The sequence below is a fragment of the Nelumbo lutea genome, chromosome 6, assembly GCF_056320005.1.
Source record: "Nelumbo lutea isolate HS-2025 chromosome 6, American lotus-T2T, whole genome shotgun sequence".
NCBI lineage: Eukaryota > Viridiplantae > Streptophyta > Magnoliopsida > Proteales > Nelumbonaceae > Nelumbo > Nelumbo lutea.
In genome coordinates, this window is record NC_142689.1 from 36,154,507 (window position 1) to 36,172,298 (window position 17,792).

At 35.9% G+C, this 17,792-nt stretch overlaps 1 protein-coding gene and 2 long non-coding RNA genes across 5 annotated transcripts; 2 read left to right on the plus strand and 1 right to left on the minus strand.

The window, feature by feature from the left end:
* The first annotated feature begins 634 nt into the window (after positions 1–634).
* Positions 635–3,496, plus strand: LOC148848537 (uncharacterized). The gene is made up of 2 exons (XR_016100973.1): positions 635–1,073; positions 3,053–3,496. It is a non-coding gene; the product is annotated as an uncharacterized LOC148848537 (long non-coding RNA).
* A 1,493-nt stretch (positions 3,497–4,989) lies between these two features.
* LOC148848538 (uncharacterized) lies at positions 4,990–12,029 on the plus strand. 3 transcript variants are annotated; one of them, XR_016100584.1, is made up of 3 exons: positions 4,990–8,529; positions 8,606–8,884; positions 11,699–12,029. It is a non-coding gene; the product is annotated as an uncharacterized LOC148848538 (long non-coding RNA). The 3 variants fall into 3 exon arrangements; XR_016100583.1 differs by lacking the exon at positions 11,699–12,029 and adding an exon at positions 9,041–9,216; XR_016100582.1 differs by lacking the exon at positions 11,699–12,029 and having other exon boundaries at positions 8,606–9,216.
* Positions 12,030–15,092: 3,063 nt separating this feature from the next.
* On the minus strand, positions 15,093–16,918 carry LOC148848539 (protein TORNADO 2-like). The gene is made up of 2 exons (XM_088951655.1): positions 16,193–16,918; positions 15,093–15,635 (listed from the first exon to the last, which is right to left on the minus strand). The coding sequence occupies exons 1-2, from the start codon at positions 16,688–16,690 to the stop codon at positions 15,324–15,326; spliced, it is 810 nt and encodes a 269-aa protein (XP_088807781.1). The 5' UTR covers positions 16,691–16,918; the 3' UTR covers positions 15,093–15,323.
* Positions 16,919–17,792: the final 874 nt, after the last annotated feature.

A 17,792-nucleotide genomic window follows, 5' to 3' on the forward strand; every position in this document is an offset into this window, starting at 1 on the left:
GTACTACATGACATTCATGAAGGCCTATGTGGCAGACACCTAGGGGCAGGGCCGTCGCCCAGAAAGCACTACGACAGGGGTACTATTGGCCAACAATGAAAGCAGACGCCGTTGGGAGTGAGTGTACTAGGGTGATTATACCCGATCTGGCGGAGGTGATGATACCCGATCTGGCAGAGGTATGCGAGTGAGTGTACCAGGGTGATTATAAAAGGCCCCCTTCTCCCAAAGAAGGAGGTATGTGATTTTTGTACTCTCTGGTCTTGAAATCCATTGTTTTTCTTGCCTCCTCAAGAGTTTTAACTTGAGCTTCGGAGTGTTCCTATTGGGTTCCTCCCCGGAAATCTCTAGTTTCTTCCTTATTTCAGGCATCTCCAGCTCTGTCAAAGGCAAGGTGACCCGTAGCTAGGACCGACCGGATTGTGCATCATCACGTGTGTTCAAATTTTAAATTCATGTAGGACCTACATTAAGTTTTATTTTATCGGGTATCAGATCCTCGGATAAATGATACCTTTGTGACACTCAGGTAAATTGGTTTCCCAAGGGGAGGGTAAACAAATAAAACGTAAAATCTCAAAATTGCCCCCACAAGGTAAGAGTCTTCGACTTCTTTCCCATATCTCGGCTCTGTGTTTCTCCTCTCACCTCTCGGCTCTGCATTTCTTCTCCTCCATTCCAATTTTCTCATCTCACCTCTTGGCTTTGCATTTCTTCTCCTCCATTCCGATTTTCTCCTCTCACCTTTCGGCTCTGTGTTTCTCCTCCTCCATTCTGCTTCTCCAAAAATCACGTTTCTCCTCTTCCACTCCATCATCTTGATGCGCGCTGTTGGTTTAGTTGGTGTGCCGATGTAAATAGATTATCAAAATCTTGCTAGAGAGAGGGGGTGCATCATTTTCCAATCACAACGTCTCCTACTTGCAGAACTTCCACATCTCTCTGGCAGACGCCTCACCCGCCTCCGCATCTCAGGCTTTCATCTCCACCAATGGAGTCACTAATGAAAGGGCTCGGGTGTTGGGTGGAGGCACTTGCATCAATGCTGGTTTCTACAGAAGAGCAAACTCCAGGTATCATATATATGTTTCTTCTTTCTTTAATTATAATCATATTACGCAATATATTAATAATTAATTTGTGTTGAACTCCTTTAGTAATTACTGGGGTTTGAACTGAAGGCATTATTTCTTTTGGGTACCAGCAGAGAACTAGAGGTTTCTACTCAACTTTCTACATCTGGTCTGGGTATTCAATTCCCTGAGGGTAGTGTTAAGAACTTCATCCATGTTCAGTGCATATTTGAACTTGTAGATACATTCATATTTGTATGTGCAGCTGTAGGCGAACATGTACAGAGTTCTGTTTTTATAGGATATATCATATTTGTGTAGGTAGAAATCAATTAATCAATCTTGTAGGATTTATAAAGGCACAAAAGATAAGCCCAGTTCATAATTCCTGAATTTTGTTAAAATGCTGGATTAAGGTACCAACATTTTCATGATCAAAGGATTCAAAAGTTTTCTTGGTTCATCAGACAGCTTCTAGTGTTGGAAACTTAGTAAAGTTAAGGAGAGTTGTTTATAAGAAAATACAATCTGGAATCTGGATAATGAGTGAGAACTGCCAAGTATTGGGTAACAATACTAGACCTTTAAAACGTTACCCAATTTTAGGGCCAGTTCGACTCAACAATGCCTTACTCCAACTAACTACATAAATCCTGTTTTGCAGAGTTGGTTAGTTCTGGATTTGATGTCAGCTTGAATAAATAAATTATAAGGAAGAACATTTGTTCTTTTGTTGGGACCATTCTACAGTTTGTAGTCTTACTTTGTAACATGTTCTCAGTGCTTGGCTGATACAAACTATTCAGCCTGATAAAATTTTCACTTTATTCTTATCAAATATTACTGTCTTGTATACTGTACATTATTCTTATCAAACATTATTGTCTTGTATACTGTATTTTGGTGATAGATTTTAGCATATTTTTGCTTTCTAAAAAGGGCAACCCAGTGTACGAGGCTTTCGCCAACACAGGGTCTGGGGAGGGACAGGTGTATGCAGCCTTACCCTGCACATATAGAGAGGCTGTTTCCATGATTTGAACCCTGGTCACCCAGGTTGCAATGGAGTAACCCAACCATTGCACCAAGGCCCACCCTCTGGAAGGGAGAAAAGTAGTTCCGGTTTTAGCAGTTGTTATAGTCTTTGACAACGGTACTGTTTCTCAGTAGTTACATGGATGTTGTAATGGATTCTGTGTAAAGGATTTACTTTCTATCATAATCGTTCATGTTCTTGATAATTCAAATGCTAGGAAATGATTTATGAAGTACTCCTTCCCCTTAAAACTCAAACCGGTGGTGAGAACTTGAGGCCTCATACAAAGATTCAACAAGAAAAAAGTTATTGTGTTTGTTGTTGTAGACTTGTTAACTTGTTTTAATTTCTTGATTTTCTTCTTTCTACCCTATTGGGTCTTTTGCTCTTATTTATTCTCAATTTTGCATATACTTAGGTGGGCCTCTAATATATAAAATCTGGAGATGGATTAAGGATGAACCTCCTTCCCTCTATGTTAAGAACAGACTAGAGCTTTTGCTGCATTACTGGTTGACATTTTTTAGTAAACGGAAAAAAAGTATTGTAGTATTGTAAGGAGGGTGAGGAATCCTCAAAATTTACAAACAAGTATGACTATAATATCCACATGACATATAAAGCATATTAAAAAATGATGGACCTCCATTGATTCTGGAAACAATCAGAAGGAGCTCTCATGAACTGGTGTTGTACTTTGGCCCATCTCATCGAGGTCTATCATTTTTTGCCATTTAATTTTTACCCAACTTTTTGATTGTAAGTCATTTATCTAGAAATTTCCTGTGTGAATAAGAACAAGATTGTATTCCTTCCAAACTGAGCCTGTAGAATTCCCATGTTTCATTGTTCCAGACATTTGTGTAGAAAACATATTTTCCTTGATTGTATATGCTGTATTTTGTTCCATGGCTTGAGCTCTAATGGCTAAAATTCGTGGTAGGATGGAGAGTTCTCTTCTCGCATTCAGCAGCTAGCTAGTCGTGGTTCTGCTGCCAACCAGGAGTTGGTCGGTTCAAGATTTTGGATGAGTTGATCGTTGACCTGTTGTTGAAGAAGGCATCTTAATATATGAATCAGCTGTGCCAAGTGAAGCCAGGCAATGTGCTGAGGTGTTCCATATGTGTCTTCACTATGATCCATGGAGAATTTTTATTCCTTCTTCCCCAATGACATCCAACTAATTTTCCCCTGTTCTGTTTTTTCCCATTCTCTGTTATTCTTCTTTAATAGAGAATTGTATATCTGGTTGTACTTGAAAAGCCCCAACCATGTAATTTTGGTATATGCTGCTTATTGGAAGTAATTTGGACTCACATTTCATTTTGTAACTGTGATTTTGAAGGTCAAAGGATTGACATGATCTTATAAGCATTGACATTTTAAACTCTCCTCTGCTATTTGTTATTTGTGAAAATTCAATGGTTCATTAAATAACCATAACTAGTTTGGTTTTCATAAAGAAAACCAAAAATTATGACAGCAGACTTAAATGCCCAAAATTTGAGCCCAAAATAATGGCAGATGGTGTTTTCTTCTATCGTTTTAGAGGAAAAACTTGAATTAGGCTCAAATTGGGTTTAAAAGAAGAGGCAGCATGGCTTATTTCCAAAAATTTTAGGGGCATTTAAGACTTTATGACATGGTTTTCAAATCCATGTCCAAAGGGTAAAATTGGAAAGAGATGAAAAAAATAACAATTTACCCAGAAAAAGTGGGTGTGTAAATCAAACAAAAAAAAGAACATGGCCCAAGAGGAACACAGAATGAATGTTTTCAAAGACAAAGTTAACTTTCCCTATCTTTTCCTTCAAACCAAATACAGCCTTAACACAAAAAGTTATTATAAAAAAAGGATGTTAATCAAAAGGATTCTACTATAATATAAAAATAATAATAATAATAATAATAATCTTAACCAATCAATCGGTATTGTGAAAGTGAGAATCAATCAGGTGGTAACTATCCAAATTCATGGTAGGGTTTTGATTGGTTAAAACTCTAGATTCCCCTAACCAAAATAGAATTGAAGGTAACATTATAACACTTAAAATTTCTGGACAGAAATTGATTTGAATTTAACAAATCTCGATTCTCAAACTAAGCTAGGGAAACAATATTCACCCCTGACTTTAAAATAAACTTTTGACACTTTTCGAAACCCATCTACCAATTTCATAATAATAACAATCAACAAGAACGCTGTGATGATTGTTTCTATTTCCTGAAACTTACTGAAATCAAAATCATCGTTGTGCCCATTTAGCACGTTGAATTCATGCATTAAGGTGGAAAGTGAAAAGTAAAGGAATTTAAAATAAAGTGATCTGGTTTTCTTTTTCTCCTTTAACCATTTACTACTCTTCAAGTTAAATTAAATGGATCTACCTCTACGTGTGAATCAGAAGTTGGAATAATTAGATAGTTTCTATTTTTACTGACATTCTAAATTTGATGATTGATGTGAGCATAGGTATCCCGACTTCTGTCTTCTGTGTTGGAATGCCATTAAATAAATGAACCAAATGATTTGTTTCCACATGCCATATACTAACTCAGACCTGATCTGGTCGGCTTTAATCGTAGCCCGGTCCAATACCCCGACCCGCTTAGGAGGATACCAAAAACACCGAGCTAAAGAATTGAGATTCATTCAACAAATAGTTGGCGCTATGGTTTTTAAAACCGACCCAGAAAACGAATCGGCCAGGGAATCGTTTTCCGGTTTGAAAGTTCAACCGTATGAGTCAAATGGTTCAATCCGTAATGTCATAAATAAATAAAAAACAAAACATATTTATATGTAATAAAAAATATCAAATAACTCTCTCGTCTCTTCCCTTTAAAAAGAGTCTTGACTGCAACCTTGGCAGCGTTGAGCCAGGTTTTTGTCTTAAGGTCTAAGAAATCCCAAATTCCCAATCCATCTTTTGGATGCGAGAGGAGGTGAGCTGCTCGATTCCAAGATGCTAGAGACCTTTGATCTTTTTACTGTAGCTCGAGGAAGTCATGCAATCGGCGATGGACTTGAGATCCGAAATTGCGAGCATGGAAGCTTGCACGGCCTCGGACATAGAGTGAGCAACGACATGAACGTCGTCTTCATAAGTGTCATCGTAATCGGAGGTGCTGGATGGAGGCGGAGACGAGGGAGGAGCGGCCGGAGATGGATTCGGGATAGAGATGATCGAGATGATCGCGAACGGCGACAGTGGGCTTGGTCGTGAATGCCTAGTGTCGAGTGCCGTCGCAAGCTCGCCGTTCGCCGCTACAAGTGCTGGGGAGGGTGAGGTATTTTATTTTTTGTTTACCGTTTGCCGTTTGACGTTCGCCGTTCGCCGCTGCAAGTCGCCGCTGCAAGCGCTAAAGAGAGTAAGAGATTCAAACTGGATTGGGGATATAAAAGGTATTTTATTTTATTTTTTCTTTTTATTTAAAACATTGAAAATAAAAAATACTAACCCGCGAACCACTGCCTGGTCGAACAGTTTAACGGTTTAACCACCCGGGTCAGTGGTTTTTTGATTTCTTCAACGTTTTTTAACAATTTCCGATGTTTAGTAAAATCGGACCTAGGGACTGACTGGTTACCGGTTTTTCCGATCTGACCGTCTGGCTCGGTCTGGTTTTGAAAACCATGGTTGGTGCAATTTGGTTAATTGTAGGTTGAATGGAATGTCCCCACACCTTGACAATTTCATTTTCATTCAGATCATTATTGTTTGTTACAATTTGAGGAGATCCTCAATGTTGTATAATTGCATATTTGTCTATAATCAATTTGCCAAGTTGGAATTATTGGGATTTGATTTTGTTATGTTTGTGCCTTGAATTGAATTATTTGTAGCGGTGAACCTGCTCTGATTTAATTTGAGAAATGTCAGTAGGCAAAATTTTATAATGGTTTGTGGTGGATGCCCTAGCAACGGTATGGACCCGATTCATATTCATCTTGTAGGTCCGAACCGAATGTGAAGAGTTATGTATTTCAAGGATTTTCTCTCTTGTAAATAGAGTATTTGTCTTATAAGAGATGAGTGAGACATTAGGTATATTTGGGGCTTAGGGTTTTTTCTGTGAGGGCACAATTCTATATTTCTTCTCCGTTGATAATTTCATAGTGGATTTCTGTTCCTCCTTCATTCACCCATAGATGTAAACTATAAGTTGAACCATGTAAATCTATATGTTTTTTGTGTTTATTTCTCTTTATCTTCACTTTTACTTTTAATTTAGGTGCCATTTAGACATGTTTTCTTAGGTTTTTCTGCAATAAATTCAGCTGCATCCGAATATGACCCAATTACCAAAATTTTAGTTCTAAGTTTGATCGGAATTTCGATACATTAAATCCAAATCCATTGTAATTGAATTGGATGTTGAATAGATATGAAGACTATTTTTTGAGTTTTAGGCCATATTTGGAAAATGTAAGGTAAAAATAGATATAAAATAATACAAAATATAATTTTGTCATACTTGTATTTATATTCATTCCAAATCTTCTTGACAGCCTTAACCGTACATTTGTAATCATACTATGTTCGTTGGGATGCAACAACTCTCTTCATGTCACGGTCATGTTCATTTTTTGGGAACCTACTTTTCTTGGATAAGCGTACTTATTCTTTGTTTAATTTGTCAGTATAAATGTATCTTGTAGGGGCATTTTTTATCATTTTAATATTTTTCATTTACCATTTACTCACAAAACTCAACTTATCCAAGTCTGAAAAGGGCATAAGTGATACTTGAGAAAGTCAATTTTGCCATTGGTGTTTCTGAAATAAGAAGATGGATAAATAGTCAACGGGAACCACAATTCTATTGACTAATTCCCCCTCGCCCTCTTCAAAATCCCAAAAACAAACGGGGCCTACAAGTCAGCAAACGATGGCAGGTATCCCTTGTTTACTAAGTACACATGTTATTCTATTCATCATCCATATTGATATGAACAAAAAACAAGCCTTGACCATGAGATAATTAGGCGTAGACACAAGGTTCAAAATACAGCAATGTATTAGTCTATATGGGCTGTAAGGTTCAAAATATAGCAATCCCATGAATGAAAACATACAAGTATTGAAATATTCCCAATACATGGCTACCAAGTGTTGTGAGGCCAAAATCCATTCTCAACCGATACAAACTAATACTGTGGATGTGTATATACATTACATTTTTTTAAGATGGATGTCTACATCTTCTCTCATTTATAATTTATGTAATTTTTCTCTCTTACATTAACTCCTATGTTTAAGGCAACTTTAAAAACTATAAGCAATTAAGAAGGTCCACCACTATTCAGCCTAGCGCACAAGGTTCCCACTAATGCAGGGTCTGGGGAGGGACAGATGTATATAGTCTTACCCAGTCTTACCCCGGCACATGAAGAGGCTGTTTCCATGATTTGAACCCTTGTGACCTAAGTAACAAAGAAGCAACCCAACCATTGTACCAAGGCCCACCCTCACTACATATTCTAATTGGTTATCATAATTATATGCAATGGATTCTTAGCTTTAAATTAATTTTTTCTTCATGGAAAATGTTTGTCAATAAGTGTTAGAACTGATTATTAAAACTTATATATTTATAAATATTGACATAAATTATATGGATGCATGTTTGAAATTATAATTAATATTTTAGTTCATCCATCAGTCAACTGTTATCAAATTTGTCCTAAAATCTTACTTTATATAGACCGTTAAAGTGTTTTTTTTTTATGCATATATAACTTATTTATAGTCATCCAAAAATTATATTGATTGTTAAAATTGCCTAAATTGCCTTTTTGATATTCTTTGTGTTTTCAATACCTTGAAGTTTATGTAGACAAGGTGAGTATCAACTTATCATTCATCACAAGAAATGCAACTATGTATATTCCGTCTTTTAATGCTGTAGAATTTCAATGCATATTCGAGAAAAAAAATAAATGCCCATTAGAAATGTGGGTTCATTAATGATACCAAAGTAGTAGTAATTTCATTTAATTCCTTAAATCCTAAATTAGTGTCGTCATTTCTATTTCTTTTCTTTACACATATTATATAAGTACTTCATTATTGCAATGGAATCACTCCAAACCATTTTAAAATGCCCCACCATTTGATTTACTTAATTACATTATCTATACTATCTATAAAAGTACGAATGAGGCATAGTGATTTCTGAAATTTTCACTGGCTTAAGAATACCCCCATTTTAAACTTTGAATGGCAAAAACATAGAGGGCAAAGATGTCTTTTTCACATCTTCCAGGTTCCTGCATTCTTGCAAAACTGAAAATTTTTTTACTTTATTAAAATCAAATATTCGTAATCATTTTGTTGTAACCGAAGTGGAAGATTTTGCAGATTTAAGGCATTCAATGAGAGCAATCATTCAATTCTTGCAACCGTTGAAGAGAAGGTTTGCGATCACTCAAAAGATAGCATTTGTTCAACCGTTGAAGAGTTTGATTTTATTTTAGTTTGCTTGGATGCAGGGATCTTGCGTTCTTGCGGAGACAACATTCCTGAGTTCTCGCAAAACCAAAAATTTCGAAAGAGAGCAATCGTTCCATTTTATCATGGACGTCATCGGCTTCATTTGTAACGTTTCATTGCAAATCTATAAGTGTAATTTTATATGGAAGAGCGGTTGGAAAAGTCTTCATTGGACCATATCGAAATTTACTGTCTTCAAGAAGAGAGTCCAGAGGTATTCATGCTTGACTATTAGACTGAATCCGTTCCGGAAGAGTTGACGATTTGTCTCTTCTGAGGTGAGAGCTCTTGGTGGATGGATTTCTTACTTATGAAGATGTTTTTGTGGTTGCATATTTTTCTGGTTATGGGTTGTATATATATATATATATATATATTGTCGGTTATGGGTTACATATTTTTTTTTTCTGTTATTGGGCTGCATATTTTTTCAGGTTACACATCAGCCACCTCTTCAACAGAGCATTTGTTCCCCACGAATGTAGGCCTTCTTGAATGCTTGAATTAGTTTACACAGTTGATGAATAACTCTTCATTGCAACCTTAGCAATTCCAACCCATAACACAGAATTGTTAGAGAGAGAGATTGAAAATTATTTATGCTCTGATAAATGGAGTTTTGTATGTAGTTTCCCCATGTTATTATCATGTTATAGGTTCCTTTTCTTTTATACAACTTCTCTTAATTGGGAGATTAACATGATAATGTGGTTTCCTTTTTCTTTACCAAAAGTACCGTGGAAGAACATGGGCTGGTACTTGGTCGGATCAGCCCTTTTTCCAGAAGTTCCCCTACCATCTTTTCTATTTCAGTTTTCTAGTAATGGGGGTAGCGGTAGGGGCATACATTGGTTGGGTTACTTTCGGGCAACAGGGGAATTCGGTGATGCCGGCTTCAGCTGGGGGCAGCTGAATGGGTTCACCAAAGACTATGGCATACTGGTCTAGAACCCCTTCAAGGGCTCTCATATCTTGTGGGTCCAATTGGAGCAAAATGGGTTGGGCCACCGCAGAGTTTACCCCATATAGAAATCCATTGTCATGGTGCTCCAATCACACAATGCTGGACCTAACTGGCGCAACCATTGGATACCAAGAACCAGGTCTGCCCCACTGAAGTGCAAGGGGTGCAGATCCAAGGTGACAGTAAGGCCCTGTATGTATATTCTTTCATCTTTACAAATGCCATCACAAGGTATATAGGACTGTCATACCTAGTTGGCGAGCAAGCTCATGGACTGAATTGATATGGTCCTACCTCTGAGCCTCCTAGTGACCCTGCAATGATATCTCCGGCACCCCACTGTCAGTGTCCCCTTCCTCCTGCCCCTCTCCGTCTCCAATAGCATCGGCCTCCACTAGATCACCTTCTGGCTCGCCCATGTGAAGTAAAAAGAACTAATGAGATTTGCACCTATTACCCGGGCCAAATTTTTCGTCACAGTTATAACACAATCCTTTCTCATGTCGGATCTACATCTTGGACCAAGAAAGATGTTTAAAAGGGACAGTGTTCTTAAGGGTCAGGGCCTTACTGGGCTCGGCAGTGGGCCTGTTCCCACCTGGCCACCCGTTTAAGCTGCAAGCTTCGGCAATAGCCCACTACATATTTTGCAGGTTTCTGATAATTATTTTACGATGCATGCTACCATGTGTCATGTATGGTTTGTCAGTGAATTTCACGATAGTGCAGAGTGCAGACGTGGTATGATGCCTGACTGCTTTGTCCATTAGTGTCAGATCGATGTCATGGGTCCCATATATTTGCAGAGTGCAGAGTGCAAATTAATGTTATCAAAGTGTCAAGCAATAAGCAACTAGTCAATTGACTAGGTAGTTTAGCCAACTAACCAACCCCCATTGCTTAGGACAATTAAGAATCAACTAGGTAGGTTAGTAATTAGTCAACTAATGACTAGTTGACCTAAATACAATGGAAAGTATTTTCACAATCTAATACGAAGCAAATTTAGAGCTACAAGGATCAGTCAAGCATTAACTAATTTGGTTATCCACAGCTTTGATATTAAGCTACTACGGCCAACAGTCTTCTCTCTGCATCTGAGGTCAGATTCATCAACCAATAACCCCCATTATGGTACATTCATTAATGACAGTTCTAGCTATATATGATCTTCTGCGGTATCAATCCTCATGGAACAAGCAACCTGATCAGTATGGTTTAATTTTCACAATGAACTTGTTTAGTATATACTATAGTGAATGAATTATGCACAGAGTTGCAGCTTAGGGGGCCATTGCTTGGGTTGACAAGCCTGAGAGCTGCTTCAAGTATGAGAAAAAAAATAAAACAGAAATCAAAGGCTAGGTCCTTACCTGGTCCACTCCTCCCAAGACCAAGACCCAGGAGAGCAGTAGCCAACATCAGAAAATACTACCCAGTGTTGGTCCCAGCTTTCTGGGGTCCTGGCCTTGGGTGATAACTGTGACTTCACACATATAGAAGAATGGAGGAAACAGATTTGCATATCAGCTGTAACAGATCTTTTGTCAATTATGAGACCTTCCGTGATACATGGAACGATGAAGAATTGCTTAAAGCCGCTTATTAGAGTCCTCATTTTACCCAACTTGGTACCTTGGGATGCTTTTAACATATAAAGCTCCCATCTATTCAATACTATTGGTTGTCTAAATTAAACTCATCATTTCAGAGAAATAGATAGCAAGAAGATACAAGCAAAACATACAGTTTTTCATTCTCCTTTCTTTTAGTAGTTTTACTTTTACAATTCATTTCATCATGTCTAAATTAAGGAGTTCCCAATTGGCCACATATCTCATCACATAAATAACCATTCTCACCTCAATTTCCATTTTCTTTCCCTTTCTTGTCATTCTCTGCTTTCACCATTTTAAGGTGAATCAGGATTCTAGAATTTGAAATTTGGTTTCCACATCTTCATAATTAAAGGTATTGCTCTACTTTACAAATAACTAAGAGTTTATAGCTCTAACCCAATTGATACCTTTCTGCTGCAATGTTTCAGCTTCTTAGCTCAGATAAGTGATAAGTCTAAACTTTATACAAACCATGCAACAGGACTGTGAAACTTATTATGCCTTGGCAGGTACCATGCTTAAATTTTAAACATGCCCTAGCATGTGCCTTTTGCAGAACTAAAAAATTAACAACAAAAGGAGATTCAAGAATGAACCAACCTCTAATGTAGCTTTCGAAGCATTGGTTCAATGCTGCTGTGAAGAGAATGATTCAATCACTGACGTTGAAGTTGCTGATTGGTGCTGCCTGATAGAAATTGGAGACAAACTCCACTGGTCATGGACAGTAGAGAAAGAGAGAGAGCGCAAGAGAGAAAGAAATAAAGAGAGGAAGACTACCTATCTGGTGAGGAGAGGTCGACTGTGAGAGAGAGAGTACCAAAGAAAAAGAGGGCAGGAAGAGAATGGGAAAATGAAGGAGGAAGAGGGAAAAAGAATCATAATTTGCGGTTTATTTATTAGCGGCAGTTTTAAACGACTGCCACTAGAGAGATATGTACGGGATATATCGTACCTTACTTGTATCATCCATGTATTGGATATATCAATGCTATATTGATGGCATATTGGGCATATTATCGATATGCTACGAAAAATATATAGGCGAAAAATGAAAAAAAATAAAGGTATTTTCATTAAAATAAGTCTACTTTCACACCCAAATGATTCTAAAACTCTAAACATCATTCATACAGTGTTAAATTTGTAAAATAATAATAATAATAATAATAATAATAATAATAATAATAATAATAATAATATCCATAGATCAATTGAAATTTCTTGTACAATATTTTTATATTTTTTTGTAACTTTGGAATTAATTGATAAATATTTATTATTTATATTTTCTTGTGATTTGCCCATAAAGACTATGTATGTTCAATATATTTTCTTCTTTAATATTTTTTTTTATTTTTATATTTTTAAAATTAAAAATAAATAATAATTAATAATATTTTTTCTAATCTAATCATAAGGATTAAATATATTGTAGATCTATGGATGATCTATCATGTCTAGAGAGCAATTGAAATTTCTTCTTCAATAGTGTTTTTTTAATATATTTTACAATGCTTATTTATTTTTTATTTTTGTAATTAAAATATAGATAGTAGTTATTTAAATAATAAATAATTATTAATTGTATTTTCACTTAGAAGTTGTGCCAATGCATGTTTTATGGTTAGATAGGATAATTAAGCATAAGTTTTTTAATGAAAATTATAATTGACTATGACATATTTCTTCATAAGACCAATTAAAATATATTAATTTAATGTATGAATACCTCATTGAAGACTTATATTTTGTGTTATTGATGTATTTTTGTGATTTATTGAAGTATTTATAATATTTTCATGCATATCCATATTTACTTTAACTTTTTTTTTGATACACATGCATATCCAAAACTTATCTCAATATGTCTCTTAAAATTGCCTTTTTGATAGTTTGAACCTTACCCCTTGTAAAAGTAAATCAAAATTGATATCTCATCATTTTCTTTTTCACTTGTAGATGTTTGAACCAATGGAAAACATAAGAGAAAGAGAGAAAAAGGAGGAGAGAGAGAGAGAGAGAACAATGACCAGTGAGGAAAAGAATTGCATGGGAAGAAAATAGAGAGGAAGAGAGAAAAAAATGAGGGTAAAAGTGGGATTGTGAAAAAAATAATGGGCACATGAAACAACCCTAAAAATTTTCTTAATAGATGACCTATTTGTGTTGTGTGGAGCTCAAGGTTCAAAGTATCGACACGTATCGGCCCGTATTGGCCGATACATATCTTTCGGGACCCCTCTAATACGCCCCTACAATGGGTGTATCGGGGGTCTGACCGGTTCAGGGGGTGGAGGAACCCTAAACCGGCCCCTTGAACCGATTGTAGAAAAAATAAAAAAAAAAGACATCAAAAGCTGTATCAATTTGCCCGATACGCCCATACCGGCGTATTGGGCATATCAATATTTTGAACCTTAGTGGAGCTATATATATATATATATATATATATATATATATATATATATATATATATATATATATATATAAGGAGGTTTTGAAACTATAGGGTATATATATTAGTTTCCTTAAATCTGAACGTATATGTAAGTAATTATCCTTATTAATAATATGAACTAAAATGACATTAATATTGTATTCATGAATAAAAAGAATAAAAAATATTATTTATGAAACTTGAACATATGATAATATAGTAAAATCACTACATTCAAACCAACTTTACAAACAAATACAATATAAATTTTAAGTATAGGTGAGCATATAGATTTAAATTGAACCGAATCGGATTGTATCAAATGGATAGGAGCGAATCCATATTTAATCGAATTATTAATGGATAAAATTCGAATTTGGATAAATAGATACTGCTTACATCCCTAATGTCTGGTTATGCCAATCATCTCATGGATGTGTTAGTAGGCACAATTCTAGGACAGGTACCACACTGATTGTGTACTTGTGCTCACCAAATGTTTTTACCAGATCTGAACTCACCATTGTGGTTGGACATGTTGGAGATGTGTGGTTATAGATCATGTTGAAAGCTATGTGGGTAGCATCTTGTGTGCATGGGCAGTGTAAGTTCTTCAAATCATATACCCGTACCCGGCCTGCACCCTATTAATATGTGGGTAGTAGATCCGGTCTCATTATATTTTCTCTATGTATTATTCTATTCATAGCCCAAAGCCCACATTAGGTCCTTCTATTTTTAAAATCTATCTCATGAAAGCATTGATTAATATTCATATCTCTTACGTCCGAGCAGAAATTTACCCAAGATAATTAGACTAATATAAACTCCCACGGGATGAAGAAGGAACAACATTGTTCAAATGTGATGCATAATTCCCTTAAAATATATTAAGAATATGAGATGTTGAGCAGTTTAGCTCCAAGTTTGCCCTTTATATCAATGGTTCAAAGGTAAAGCTGTAACTTTAAATGATTTTTTTTTTTCGTATTATGCATAAAGTTTGTATTCTTTTTTTTTTTTTATAGAAATCAGCTTTAATGATAATTATATGGGTATTTCGGACATTTTTGTGCTTTTTATTAGAGGATTTTAATAGAAAGGTTATACTTGCAACTGTATTGCAAGTACCAAACTTCACAGGAGATTTTAGCAACGGTCAAAAATTTTATGGAAGTAATTGCAATTACCAAACTTCAAAAAAAGGTTTTAGCAATAGTAACAAAGTTCAGGAGAGATTTCAACAATTAACTATACGCAAAGAAAAATGCTTAGTAATTAACCATTGAAACCCGAAAGAAAATGCCTTTTAAGAATACTTGCTAGCTGCTAAGTTGATGTAAAGCAAAGTACTTTTACTTTTTGCCTTTTTGGTGCACCACTTCGTGAACCATTGGTACTATTCCTTCCGCATATATAATTCTAGAGATATCAGAATATATATAACCTTCTGGAATACCCCATAATCGTGAATCAAGACTATATGCATGTTTGAAGGCCAAATATTGAATTCAATTCAGTTAAGGAACAAAGCACATCAAACACCGCACCCTACAAATAAAATACGAAATACAAAGACAAAAGAACCTCTAATACATCATTGAATATATAGATAACCAAACAGTCATCCACACAAAACCTCAGTGAGAATCCATGTAACTACGTAAAGTAGAGATTCTATTTGAATTAATTAACTAGGTATAACCTTGCTTATATTTGCGAAACAGTTGTTCTGTTTTGGCATTCCTGAAGGCACAAAACCCTATCACGTATACCGATATTAAGGCAATAAGAGTGATGAGTAGAATGATGTCTGCTCTTCTCCATTCCTTCTTCAGATTTTCCAGTAGTCCTGCTTTGCATGAATCACAGGCATAGCAAAGCTTTGTTTGATCGTTGCTCCACTGCAGGCAATCCATATCAGCCACCGTGTTTATGGGGCTAATCCAATACGTAGGATTCACGAATGTGTATCCACATGCCGTCGGTGGTTTGCAGCATCCCGACTGAACAAAAGAATAGAAAGAAGAGAGGTTTACTGATTAGAAATAAAAAAGAATAAGTGTCCACATGCTGAAGAATCTAAGCATACTGCTTTGCATGGTTTGTTCCCTCGCTATCACAAGACATTAGACAATAAGGCTGCGTTTGCTTGCAATACAAATGTAAATGTGTACTGTATATAAACACACCTCTTGGGTTCATGAATGCAAAATGGGTTCATACTTGTTGTATTTACATCGAATCCAAAGAGTACAAATTTGTATCCATCGATCTAATAGATAGAAGAATGCACTTTTGCATCAGAAAAAGCACTTTTCCCCTCTTAATTGATTCACTTTTGTATGACAAGTAAATGCTCACAAACCCCAATTGGGGTACATAAATACTCCTGTTAGATCTTTGTATCGCAAACAAACGCAACCTAAGGTTTACTTAGAAATGAAAGAATACTTTGGTTCTCTACATATGAATCAAAGATAAACACGTAATCTTAATTCTTAACATACAAGAACATCTAGAAAAGAAAAGAAATAAAAAAAGCATATATGCAATTAATTACCTGTATTGGGCTAATGGGTGCATTGAAGAAATCCTGAGCAAGATGGAAACTCTGGTTCAGCCCTGCACATATGCTTGTTGAGCTAAGGCAATTCTTGATCCGATTCCACTTGTAAGAACTTTGCACCCTTCGACGCAACCATCCTGAATAGTCATCCAGATGATATTCTAAGTAAGCCCTGTTAGGAGCAAGGTGACCAGAGCCCCTTGCGGTAACCGAGAAGATGAATATGACTAGAGTCGCCAGTAGTATTATCAGAACGAGCATGAAGATGAGATAGAAGAAAAGAAGCCACGGGATGCGCCAGAAGCCTCCTATGAATCCTGCAGCAGCTACAACCAAGATCAAGATGCCCAGAATGATGACCGGCCATTGAAGAATCTTAACGCAAGAGTTGTCAGTTTCTGTTGCAAGCCAGATACCGGCACCGATAATTGGGATTGAGAGGAGCATGGCGACCAAGTTGATGGATCCAATAACATTGTTGCTCATGGCCATTTTGGTGAAGCTGATTCAATTCAACACAGAGGATGAGAGGAAGAAATTCTTGACCCTCTATTGTGGAATATAGATTGCACCAGATATAGATCATAGATGTGGGGAAATAAAAAAGACATGAGAGCGTGCTACTTTGCTTTCCAAACCACCAGCCATCAGGCTTTTCTGTGTTGTTGTTGTTCCTTGCCTTGGATCCATAAAAAGAAAGATGCCAAAGCTAATTTGCATAGGCTTAACTTTAAAAGTTTGCTTTAAATTAATGTCAAATCTCTCTCTCTCTCTATAACCACTTTCTCAAAGGGAAAAATTATGTCCAAGACTATTATTTATTAGTCAAAAAGTCCATATGTAAAAAGACAGAAGAACCCCTCAACATTGTTTGTTTTTCAGGGGTGTCTATAAAAAACCAAAAAACCAAAAAATCGAAACAAATTGAGGAAATCGAATTGGAAAATGCGGTTAACCGAATCGATCGGTTCAGTTTCAGTTTGGTATTTTTGAAAAACCAAAGGACCGGTTAGGTTTTTGGTTAATCTACATATTTATATGTTTTTTTTAATATATGTCACATATTTTCTATATATTATATATAAATATATACATATATTATATTTATAATAATCTATTTATAAATATATTATATATTATATATTTTTATAATATTTATAATATATTATATACCATTTATTATTTATAATATAATATTATACATATATTTATATATTATATATTATAAATATAAAAAATCAAAAAACTTAACCGGCCAAAAACTGAAATCGATGGACTGGTTAACCTGTAGTACCGGTTTGATTTGCAAAAATTACCACCGAACCATGGGCACCCCTATTGTTTTTGTCCTTTTACTGGGATGTGTTGAGTTGAGCTTATCAAAAAAATAAGATTGGCCCAAATCAATCCCCTAGAAGATGGATCATCACACCCACCAAATCAAATATCTCTAAAATCTGGATTTGATCACACCCATCAGTCAAGCAAATGGTACCTGGTATGTTAAACAATGGATTGAAGCAACAGCAACCCAGCGGCCCAGTAAATTCCCAGCCCAATCATATATTGGATTGGACAGATACGCTTGAAACAT

Bases quoted from the DNA above. Each gene is read 5' to 3' on its own strand.
- LOC148848539 (XM_088951655.1), bottom strand. From the start codon at position 16,690: ATGGCCATGAGCAACAATGTTATTGGATCCATCAACTTGGTCGCCATG. The intron at 15,636-16,192 runs GTAATTAATTGC...TCTTTTGTTCAG, and splicing joins CACCCATTAGCCCAATACAG to TCGGGATGCTGCAAACCACC.